Source organism: Brassica rapa, chromosome A07 (assembly GCF_000309985.2).
Source record: "Brassica rapa cultivar Chiifu-401-42 chromosome A07, CAAS_Brap_v3.01, whole genome shotgun sequence".
Lineage (NCBI taxonomy): Eukaryota > Viridiplantae > Streptophyta > Magnoliopsida > Brassicales > Brassicaceae > Brassica > Brassica rapa.
In genome coordinates this window covers 15,398,884-15,410,016 of record NC_024801.2, presented here as the reverse complement: position 1 = coordinate 15,410,016, position 11,133 = coordinate 15,398,884, and the positions used below count along the sequence as shown (strand labels likewise).

At 38.5% G+C, this 11,133-nt stretch overlaps 3 protein-coding genes across 3 annotated transcripts; 2 read left to right on the top strand and 1 right to left on the bottom strand.

Moving 5' to 3' along the window:
• The first annotated feature begins 217 nt into the window (after positions 1-217).
• LOC103829646 (protein argonaute 4) lies at positions 218-5,988 on the top strand. Its single transcript, XM_009105324.3, has 23 exons — positions 218-366; positions 1,164-1,427; positions 1,514-1,719; positions 1,787-2,014; positions 2,091-2,227; positions 2,333-2,430; positions 2,504-2,601; positions 2,697-2,871; positions 2,958-3,074; positions 3,165-3,272; positions 3,333-3,395; positions 3,473-3,586; positions 3,683-3,848; positions 3,928-4,043; positions 4,117-4,254; positions 4,353-4,480; positions 4,575-4,640; positions 4,727-4,790; positions 4,869-4,980; positions 5,055-5,128; positions 5,215-5,309; positions 5,410-5,441; positions 5,526-5,988. Exons 2-23 carry the CDS (start codon positions 1,167-1,169, stop codon positions 5,699-5,701), a joined length of 2,772 nt encoding a protein of 923 aa, XP_009103572.1. The 5' UTR covers positions 218-366; positions 1,164-1,166; the 3' UTR covers positions 5,702-5,988.
• Positions 5,989-6,340: 352 nt separating this feature from the next.
• LOC103829645 (calmodulin) lies at positions 6,341-7,329 on the bottom strand. Its single transcript, XM_009105323.3, has 2 exons — positions 7,087-7,329; positions 6,341-6,961 (listed from the first exon to the last, which is right to left on the bottom strand). Exons 1-2 carry the CDS (start codon positions 7,160-7,162, stop codon positions 6,588-6,590), a joined length of 450 nt encoding a protein of 149 aa, XP_009103571.1. The 5' UTR covers positions 7,163-7,329; the 3' UTR covers positions 6,341-6,587.
• A 382-nt stretch (positions 7,330-7,711) lies between these two features.
• Positions 7,712-8,911, top strand: LOC108869006. The gene has a single exon (XM_018652919.1). It carries the CDS (start codon positions 7,712-7,714, stop codon positions 8,909-8,911), a length of 1,200 nt encoding a protein of 399 aa, XP_018508435.1.
• The last annotated feature ends 2,222 nt before the right edge of the window (positions 8,912-11,133 follow it).

Below are 11,133 nucleotides of genomic sequence, written 5' to 3'. Positions count from 1 at the left end.
CTAAATATTGGGTTTTTTACAAAATCAAAATCAGATTTTTTTCTGGGTCACCGGTTTACCGGTTCAACCGCGGATCCTGGTCGGGTTTCAAAACACTTCTATAAACATAGAAATCTATAAATATAGTAAATCCGATGAACGGTCAAGATTATAAGAGTGGGTTCACTTACGGTACACCGCATTGTAGATAAACGCAACTGTTAGGGCGAATAAACCTCGATTTATATAATTTTCTAACAAATCGATTTCCCTTTCAGCAGAAAAGCAAAGCTAGTAAAAAAAAAAAAGAAAGAAAGAAAGAGAGAGAGAGGAGACTGAACAAAAATCACAAGAGAGATCTTTAGGGTTGCATCGGTAGCTTTAGAGGTACGATTCTAGGGGTTTTGAGAATGTTACCTCTTCTTAGACTTTTGGCGATTTTTTGGTTTATGATTTCTAGCTCACAAGTGTGGTATCTGTCTACTTCTTCAAAAAAAATTTTCTTTTTTTTTTTGAAGAAACACATACATCGATTTCTCTGCTGGCCTCGCATGCAGTGTCTTCTGCCTTTTTTTTTTTAATTTGGCAGATTTCAGATTTTTTTTTTTGGAACAATCTGATTTTTTTGTGGATTTACTTGCTAATGTGAATTTTTTCTGAGATTTTTGTTTATTTTTTGTTCTGTTGGACAAATATGTAGATGTTGTTAGCATGATTGTATTTTTTCTAGTAATGTGATGAAAGCTTACACTTTTTAGGGGTCATACATGTTTCTTTTGTTGCGTCATCTCTCTTACTTTTTTGCTTTACTGTTGTTGTTGCTTCATCTCTCTGATTGTTTCTTTTGAAACGAAGCTATAAATGTTCTATGCTTGACTGTATTAGGCTAAATATGTGACCAAAAGCTATATTTTTTTGGGGTCATACAAGTTTAATCTTCGCTTGCATGCGTCTTTTTCTGAGAATATGTTTGGTATTTTAGGGTCATACAGAGATTGTACTTCTCTCTCTTGGTTCTTATGGATGAAAGTTGGAAACTTTGGTTGATTTAGCTTATTTTTCAACATTATTTTGCTTTTTACTCATATACCATATCTTGGAACCTATATTTTTGCTTATATATGTGATTAGATTTGGCCTGGATGTTGAAACCTGAGCTTTTTATTTTGTGGTTTATGTTTCAGGACATGGATTCTTCTACTGGTAATGGAGCTGAACTTGAATCAGCAAATGGGAGTGGGGTTACTGATGCGTTGCCACCTCCTCCACCAGTCATACCTCCTAATGTTGAGCCAGTGCGGGTTAAAACCGAGGTTGCTGAGAAGAAAAACCTGAGGGTCCCTATGGCTCGTCCCGGGTTTGGATCAAAGGGTCAGAAGATACAACTGTTGACTAATCATTTTAAAGTCAACGTCGCCAATCTTCAAGGACATTTCTACCATTACAGTGTATGTTGTGTTTCCTTGCTACTGTTATGTTCATTTTGGTTTTGAACGATGTTAAACTAATGGGATTATTTGTGGTCTTGGAACAGGTGGCGCTCTTCTATGATGATGGGCGTCCTGTTGAACAAAAAGGTGTTGGAAGAAAAATCCTAGACAAGGTCCATGAGACTTACCATTCTGATCTTGATGGCAAAGAGTTTGCCTATGATGGAGAGAAGACATTGTTTACGTTTGGAGCTTTGCCTAGCAACAAGATGGATTTCTCTGTGGTTCTTGAGGAAGTATCTTCAACCAGGTAAAAAGTTATCACATTGGTCCTTTCATTTTAGTTTCTGATTCTGATTGAGAATTTTTATGCGCAGGACTAATGGAAATGCAAGCCCCAATAATGGGAACGAAGAGCCAAGTGATGGTGATAGGAAGAGACTGCGTCGTCCTAACCGCTCCAAAAGCTTTAGAGTCGAGATCAGCTATGCGGCGAAGATTCCGCTGCAAGCTCTTGCTAATGCTATGCGGGGCCAGGAATCTGAGAACTCACAGGAGGCTATAAGGGTTTTGGATATCATCTTGCGTCAACATGCTGCTAGACAGTAAGTGTAAATGTTCTTTTTTGATGATCTTGTATCTCTGTTTTGTCTTTCTAATAACTTGAGAAAAAAACTGCAGAGGCTGCTTGCTTGTGAGACAATCTTTTTTCCACAATGACCCGAGTAACTGCGAACCAGTTGGTGGTAACATCTTGGGATGTAGAGGATTCCACTCGAGTTTCCGGACAACGCAGGGAGGAATGTCCCTTAACATGGGTAAATAATTTCACCTTTTTCTTCATGTTTGATGTTTTTTTCCCTTTCTGTTGCAGCAATGATGTAGGTGACTAATGGTTTTTCGTTTGGTTTCTTATGTGCCAGATGTTACAACCACCATGATAATCAAGCCTGGTCCTCTTGTTGATTTTGTTATTGCTAACCAAGGCGTAAATGATCCGTTTACCGTTGACTGGTCTAAGGTAATCTGATAATGGTCTAAGCTTGTTCCGTAGCTTTTGTTTTAGGTCTAATTTAACATGGTGTTTTCAACAGGCTAAAAGGACGCTCAAGAACCTTAGGATTAAAGTCAGCCCCTCAAACCAGGAGTACAGGATCACTGGAATGAGTGAAAAGCCTTGCAGGGAACAGATGTAAGATGCTATTCACTCAACATCCCTTTGTTTCTGTTTTAGTCCGCTCTCAAAGTTAGATTGTTCTGAGGTTTGCTTGTTATTACCTTGTCTAGGTTTGAATATAGGCCAAGGAACGCACCGAAGAATGAGAACGGAGAGTCTGAAACTGTTGAAATATCGGTGTATGACTACTTCCTCAGAGAACGGAACCTGGAGCTGCAGTATTCTGCGGATTTGCCGTGCATCAATGTTGGGAAACCAAAGCGTCCCACCTATATACCTCTTGAGGTTTGCTTCTTTTTACTCAGCAATGTTGGTATAATGTGTTACTGAAATTGATGCTAATGTATGCCATTTGGTGCCAACCGTTGCAGCACTGCACCTTAATTCCCCTTCAGAGGTACACAAAAGCGCTCAACACTTTCCAAAGATCTGCCCTTGTCGAGAAATCTAGACAGAAGCCTCAGGAGAGGATGAATGTTCTGTCCAAAGTAAAGTGTTCACCGACTGTCTCATAGCTGTTCTGTTTTAGTTAGTCAGAGGACTGGAGTTTGTATATCTTTTGGTTTTTATATTTTCAGGCACTGAAAGTGAGCAACTATGACACTGAACCTCTCCTGCGTTCCTGTGGCATCTCTATTAGCTCCAACTTTACTCAAGTGGAGGGACGTGTCCTGCAAGCTCCTAAGGTATGTTGACTTGTTAAATTGTCTTATTGCATACAAGTTTATTTAATCTTTCACTGGCAGCTGAAAATGGGACGCGGAGATGAACTGTTTCCGCGAAATGGTCGCTGGAATTTCAACAACAAGGTGCTGTTTCTTCTCTCTGCCATTCTTTGTATTTGCTTTCATGTTTAGATAATCTGATTCCCCCTTTTGTTGAGCAGCAATTTGTTGAGCCAACCAAGATTGACAAATGGGCTGTTGCCAATTTCTCTGCTCGCTGCAATGTACGTCAACTGGTTGATGATTTAATGCGAATTGGTGGAATGAAAGGAGTTGTAAGTTGGACACTTCTAATTTTTTTCTTGTTCTTGAAAACTTGTGTGAGATTATACATATGTTAAAAACTGCTTCTGTTTTGTATTTTGTGACAGGAAATCGCTCCTCCTTTTGATGTGTTTGAGGAGGGTCATCAGTTTCGCCGTGCTCCTCCTCTGATTCGTGTGGAGAAGATGTTTGAAGAGATCCAGTCTAAGCTCCCTGGTGCTCCACAGTTCATTCTTTGCCTCCTCCCGGAGAGGAAGAACTGTGACATTTATGGTTAGATATCTCTCCTCCTAACTCCAGTTCCCTTATGATGTTGTTGTTTCTTTGATAAAAACATTGGATTCCTACTCAGGCCCATGGAAGAAGAAAAACCTAACAGAATACGGCATTGTTACTCAATGCATGGCTCCAGTGAGGCAGCCTAATGATCAATATCTTACAAACTGTCTTCTGAAGATCAACGCAAAGGTGAGCTCTCTCCCTTTTGTACCAAAGGTTCATTTGCTTCTTGTGTTCAATCTCTGATGCATATACACTACAGCTGGGTGGGTTAAACTCCTTGTTAAGTGTGGAGCGCACACCTGCGTTCACGGTGATTTCCAAGGTTCCAACCATCATCCTTGGAATGGATGTTTCACATGGATCTCCTGGGCAGTCTGATGTCCCCTCCATTGCTGCCGTAATATATTATACTCATCACTCTTTTTTTTATATATTGTTTGATTTTTGTATCAGCCTTTTAATTAGGCGTTTTCTTTGATACTGATATTTACTTAGGTGGTGAGTTCTAGGCAGTGGCCTCTAATCTCCAAGTACAGAGCATCTGTTCGCACTCAGCCTTCAAAGGCTGAGATGATTGAGTCCCTTGTGAAGAAAAATGGAACTGAAGACGATGGCATTATCAAGTGATTAACTAACTCTTATGTGTTTTTTTCCTTGTTTGAGTCTTGCATGAGCTCCAGTTTTTAAATATTTATCTAACTCATTTATTGATTGCAGGGAGTTACTGGTAGATTTCTATGCCAGCTCTGGTAAGAGAAAGCCTGAGCATATCATTATCTTCAGGTAATTGCTTTTTCTTACGTTCTTCATCATGTTTCCCCTTCTTTACTTTTCTCTAATCGATTGTTTATACGTCTTGATGCTTCTAGGGATGGTGTTAGTGAATCTCAGTTCAACCAGGTTCTCAACATTGAACTCGACCAGATCATAGAGGTAACCGAAATATACAAAAGTACCAAAACAGTTTCTTATTTGTATCAGTAACTTTATTGCATCTCTTTCTTTCCTCAGGCATGCAAGCTTCTAGATGAGAACTGGAACCCGAAATTCCTCTTGCTGGTGGCTCAGAAGAATCACCACACCAAGTTTTTCCAGACGAGCTCTCCTGACAACGTTCCCCCAGGTGATTGATTAATCTTTTATCATTATAACACATTCATACATGCACGATCTCATGTTTTGTTTTTGTTTGTGCAGGGACAATAATCGACAGCAAAATCTGTCACCCGAAGAACAATGATTTCTATCTCTGTGCGCACGCTGGAATGATTGTAAGTATTTATCTCAACTCTTAGAAACTACATTTTGTTGATTGCTTGCTACTGGTTTTGATACTTTTGTGTAACTATTGAACTAGGGAACAACTCGTCCTACCCATTACCATGTCCTGTATGATGAGATTCATTTCTCACCTGATGAACTCCAAGAACTCGTCCACTCACTCTCTTACGTGTATGTAGTCTCTCACAACCTTTTATTCCTCTTTAATGGATTTTATTATGATAGATGATAGATATCATCTCATTTCTTTTGTTATTGTCAATATTTTCAGGTACCAAAGAAGCACGACTGCCATTTCAGTTGGTAATTACCACTGAGTGACTACTCCTCTGAGTTTTAGTGTCTCCATTTTCGTTTCTGAACTGACTTTTCTTTGTTAATTTGCAGTTGCACCGATCTGCTATGCTCACTTGGCAGCTGCTCAGCTGGGAACGTTCATGAAGTTCGAAGATCAGTCTGAGACGTCCTCAAGCCATGGTGGCGTGACAGCTCCAGGACCAGTCTCTGTTGCGCAGCTCCCAAAACTCAAAGACAACGTTGCCAACTCCATGTTCTTCTGTTAGGTTAGAAGAAGCCATCTCTAATAATGTGCAGAAGTCTGTTTTTCCCCAAACTTGGCTCTTAGTAGTAATCGGCTTTTATAACTTTCACCTTAGGATCTCTCTCGGTTTGAAAGGCAACGAAACTAAAGGCTTGTTATGTGTTTTTTTTGTGACTTTTCGCTAGCCATGCTGCCTTTTGGGGATTGAAATATGTTTTTACCACTTAACTCTCTCTGTCAGGGTTGTTTCTAGACGACTTATTGTATATCTATCTCTAAGCTTTAGGAAGTGATGCTTTTGTTACAATAGCTCTTGCTGCCTTAACAAAACTAAAACCCAAACAAACTACATATCCCTACTCAAAGTTGAGAGGTATTGTATCCTTGTAGGCAGTACTTGTAACGTTTAGTTAACCACCAATGATTCTTTCAAATATCATTCCAAAAAGAACTACCGAAAGGTTTCTCATTATTATCTCAATCTTGTCAGATGAATCAAAACTGGTGGCATGCAAAAATTTAGCATGGGTAAATTATACAATGCTATTTTAAACTTCATGACTTTCTAGCAATGTCAGTGTTTTCAATTCTTTCAGCATGACCATCAGAGAGTTCCCAACTTCCCATAAACATAAATAAAGCTAATATCAAGAGAGAGAGCTTTGTTTCAAATGACCAGTATAATGGTAGTTTCACCGAGAAACACACACCTTTTGAATCTTTTCCAAACAAACAAACAAGCCCGAGTCACGAGTCACAAATAGTCAATTTGATAAACATAAAATTATTAGGAGACCAAGAATCACTAGAAGAAGAAACGAATGTATGATATGACAATGAACAAAAAAACCAGACTACTTTCAACTTCAACAAAAAAAAAGAGAGAGATTGAGAAAAATTGTTTTTCCTCACTTTGCCATCATAACTTTGACAAACTCATCGTAGTTGATCTGACCATCTCCATCAACATCAGCTTCTCTGACCATCTCATCAACTTCTTCATCAGTCAGCTTCTCCCCCAGATTAGTCATCACATGCCTCAGCTCCGCAGCGGAGATGAAACCGTTCTGGTCCTTGTCGAAGACCCTGAAAGCTTCTTTGAGCTCTTCCTCAGAATCCGTGTCCTTCATCTTACGCGCCATCAGGTTGAGAAACTCGGGAAAGTCTATGGTCCCGTTGCCGTCAGCGTCAACTTCGTTGATCATGTCTTGAAGCTCTGCTTCTGTCGGGTTCTGGCCTAGCGACCTCATCACTGTTCCAAGCTCTTTCGTCGTGATGCAACCTGTGTAATAAAATCAATCGAAGATAGATTCAATTGCGACCATGGATCATTTACTAAACGATCCAGATATCAAATAACTAGTAGACAGATCGATTGAAAGGAAGAACGATCAGAGAGAATGGAACCATCTCCGTCCTTGTCAAATAGGCTGAAAGCTTCCTTGAACTCGGAGATCTGATCATCGGTCAGCTGATCGGCCATTTTTTGAGAGAGATTTGTGATAGGAAAATTCAACGTTGGTGTGTATAACTCGATCAAGGTGTGGAGAGAGGCACCAAGTGTTAATTATAAAGCTGATGAAAAAAGATTTAAAAGCCCGTTAGGCCCAAAACCAATACTTCTTTCGCATCGGATTCTCAATGAGAAAATGTGTAATTAAATACCAAACTATCTCAAATTCTCCAAAACAAATACAAACTTTTCATTAACCCAAATAAATCACAAATTTATAATTATTGAGCCATATTGAGTACAAGTTTTCTCACTTTAATTTATCATCTAACCTCCGTTTGATATTAACGGTTAACGATGTGGTGTCGTTTTAAGAATAGAACAAAAACCTAAAGAATCAAAAACGATACTTCTAATATACACGTACTCTTCTTTCTCTGCTCATTGTAAAACCCTAACTCATCTGGTCTTTCTCTTTTCATTCATGCTAAAACTCCATATCTATCTCTTCTCCAAATTGTTATCATCTCTTCTTCTTCCTCTCCTTCATTTTAAAACTGCAAATCGTTTTTTACTATCATGGTGATAAGGAAAAAGCTTCCACTACGTCGAAGAGAACCTGAACCTCAACCTGTTGCCGAAGGTGATGAAATATGGTCGGCTGTATTTATAGACTATGACGGAGATGAGTGTGAACCTGTACCCGGTGATGATTGTGAGGCTATTGTTGATGATCCTGCTGATGAGATCGAAGAATATGAGAATGAGGTTTCAGAAGAAGAAGGATGTGGCGTACAAACTGAAGAAGAAGCTTGTGAAGTTTTCTCATCCCACTTTGGAGATGTCGCAAGTAATGATGGAGACGAAAACAATGACAGTGGAGATGATGATTGCTGGAATGAGGATAATACGCCTGATCCTGTATCATCTGATGATGAGGAAGAAGATACGCGAAGGGAAGCTTGTGAGGATGCAGCATCAGCCGATGAGGTCTTAGCATTGGGGAAGACGTTTTCGTCTGCATCAGAGTTCAAGCAAGCTCTTCTTAGGTATTCTCTGAAAACAAGATATGATATCAAGCTATACATATCAACACAAATGAAGCTTGGCGCTGTTTGTTCTGACACTGAGTATGATTGTCCTTGGAGAGTGTATTGTTCATATGAGAAGAGGAAACATAAACTGCAGATAAAGGTTTATGTTAATGAACACGCTTGTATACGTTCTGGTTACTCGAAGATGTTGAAGCCTTCATCAATTGCGCAGCTGTTTGCGGAAAGGTTGAGGGTGAATCCTAAGCTTACAGCTAAGGAAATTGGTGAAGATATCAAGAGAACATACAACTTGATTGTTACTGAAGACCAATGTCAAAAAGCTAAGACTAAAGTCACAAGAGAAAGAAGAGCAAGCCATGAAAAACACTTTTCTCGAATCTGGGATTATGAAGCAGAGCTTCAAAAGACTAATCCGGGAACCATAACTGAGATAGCGACCATTCCTGGGCAAACACCAAGAAGCAAGCAAAGGTTTGATCGTATCTACATTTGTTTTGAAGCACAACGTGCAGCTTGGAAGTCGACTTGTAGACCGATCATAGGACTAGATGGTGCATTTCTAAAATGGGATGTGAAAGGCCAATTGATTGCTGCTGTGGGAAGAGATGGAGATAACAGAATTGTGCCGATTGCGTGGGCAGTTGTAGAGATTGAAAATGATATTAGTTGGGCATGGTTTGTGAATCACCTAAAAGTGGATTTACAACTCGGTGATGGGAAATGATATTAGAGAAACTGTTCTGGAAAATAGCCCGTAGCTACACCTTAGGAGACTTTACAGAGCATATGAATGCATTGAAGAGCTACAATCAGCTAGCACATCAAACTCTACAAGCCACCAATCCACATACATGGTCTCGAGCTTACTTTAAGGTTGGTTCTTGTTGCAATGATAATTTGAACAACCTGAATGAATCTTTTAACAAAACCATTCGCGAGGCTAGGAGAAAACCACTACTTGACATGTTAGAAGATATTAGGCGACAATGTATGGTACGCACAGCAAAAAGATCTATCATGGCTAATAGATTGAAGACTAGATACACAAAGAGGGCACATATTGCGATAGAAACTGCTATAGCTAAGTCTCAAGATTGTATTCGATACATGGCTACGGGGGATGTTTACGAAATTGACTATCATAACTGCTCGTATAGCGTTGACATGGGTCTGAAAACATGTGGTTGTGGGATGTGGCAATTGAATGGAATTCCTTGTAACCATGCTGCTTGTGTGATAACAACAAAGAAACAGAAAGTAGATGATTATGTTTCTGATTATTACACTACCATAAGATGGAGAAAAACTTATGAGTGTAGTATTAGGCCTGTGGAAGGGATGAAGTTATGGCCTATGCTGAACAGGTTACCAGTCTTGCCTCCACCAAATAGGTTAGGTAACAGAGGAAGACCAAGCAATTATGCCAGACGGAAAAGTGCGAACGAATCATCCTCTTCCTCTAGTAAAACCAAGTTAAGCCGTGAGAAGCGTGTCATGACATGCTCCAATTGTAGAGAAGAAGGACATACCAAGCCGAGATGTTCAAAACCAAGCGTTCAACCTGAACCTAAACGTCCAAGGGGCCGGCCAAAGAATGATCAGGTGCCCTTTTATTGTCTGTCTGATTTTATATCAATATCGATTCTAGAAAATCTCAAATTTTTATGTTTTCTATTAGGGAGGATCACAAGGTGGATCACAAATTGGTTCACAAGATTGATGGTCGTATGATGCATCTGTTTTTTTTCTTTCGTTGTTGTTTTTATCTGTTTCAAACTATCATGTGTTGCTGAGATATTCCTGTTTCCAAGAGATCGTTACTTATCTTGTCAAAGTTGGATTCCTTATGTTTTATGAAAACTATTTATGTGTCCTTTTGTTACTGCCCTTTGTGATGGTCTTTCTTTGTATCAGTTGTAAGGTTGGCTTGCGTAACAAGTTTTGAGTTTCTTATTTTCTTTTGCATCTTCTTCTTATTCTCAGAGCATAATCGTTAAACAAGAACAAAAACAAACCAGAAAGCTATTGTTATTGCATGTCAGTTTGTCATTACGAGAAAAATGTCACACTGAAATTAACAAATACAATTCGTGCATGTCCAAAAATGACAGAAAAACTTTTAAAAGAAAATAAAAGTCAATTTGCTCGTGCCGGGAAACACTGCTTCTTGAGCTTCCTCATTCATCTCTTCTACTAGAGATTCCTTGGTGTCCACGTATCTTATGTAGTTCAAAGTCTCCTCAAAGTATGGTTTTCGGATTGTGACCAGTAAAACCACTCGAACATATATAAAATCCTTAAACTGTTGCAGGAAATAAAACTATAAACAAAAATATATTTCATATCTAGCAATGTCCAAAGAGAAAAGAAAGAAGAGATAATTAGTTTAGATGGGAGATTATTTGCAGAACGAAAGAGAAGACAAAGAAGACATGGTTCTAAAATGGATTAAAAGTATCAATTTGAAATTTTTAGCTTTTTGGTATATTCTCAAATGACATCATACTTCCTCCGTTTTTTATTATAAGTCGTTTTAGAGAAATTTTTTTGTTCCAAATTATATGTCGTTTTCGGTTTTCTATGTAAAATTTATTAATAATTAATGTTGTATGACCAATGGTAATATATCTTATATTTTTCTGTTGGTTGAATTGTGATTAGGTAAATAATTAATGATGTTTTTGTTAATAAAATATAAGAAATTAATGGTTTTCTTAATCTACGTGCATAGTTGTAAAACGACTTATATTAAAAAACGGAGGGAGTATCAACAAACGGAATATTAGATGGAGATTTAACGGCAAATTAAGTTGACCAAAGGTGTACCTAATATAACCCAGTCAATATAAGTTTGTGATTTATTTGGGTTGATGGAAAGTTTGTATTTTTTTTAGAGAATTTGAGATAGTTTGGTATTTAAATACACATTTTCTCGATTCTCAATTC

What these genes read in the sequence shown, in the direction of transcription:
- LOC103829646 (XM_009105324.3), top strand. Translation starts at nt 1,167, where the DNA reads ATGGATTCTTCTACTGGTAATGGAGCTGAACTTGAATCAGCAAATGGG. An exon ending in TTCTGAAGATCAACGCAAAG is followed by an intron (nt 4,044 to 4,116) that starts GTGAGCTCTCTC and finishes TATACACTACAG; the next exon opens with CTGGGTGGGTTAAACTCCTT. An exon ending in GAAGACGATGGCATTATCAA is followed by an intron (nt 4,481 to 4,574) that starts GTGATTAACTAA and finishes TATTGATTGCAG; the next exon opens with GGAGTTACTGGTAGATTTCT.
- LOC103829645 (XM_009105323.3), bottom strand. Translation starts at nt 7,162, where the DNA reads ATGGCCGATCAGCTGACCGATGATCAGATCTCCGAGTTCAAGGAAGCT. An exon ending in ATTTGACAAGGACGGAGATG is followed by an intron (nt 6,962 to 7,086) that starts GTTCCATTCTCT and finishes TTTATTACACAG; the next exon opens with GTTGCATCACGACGAAAGAG.
- LOC108869006 (XM_018652919.1), top strand. Translation starts at nt 7,712, where the DNA reads ATGGTGATAAGGAAAAAGCTTCCACTACGTCGAAGAGAACCTGAACCT.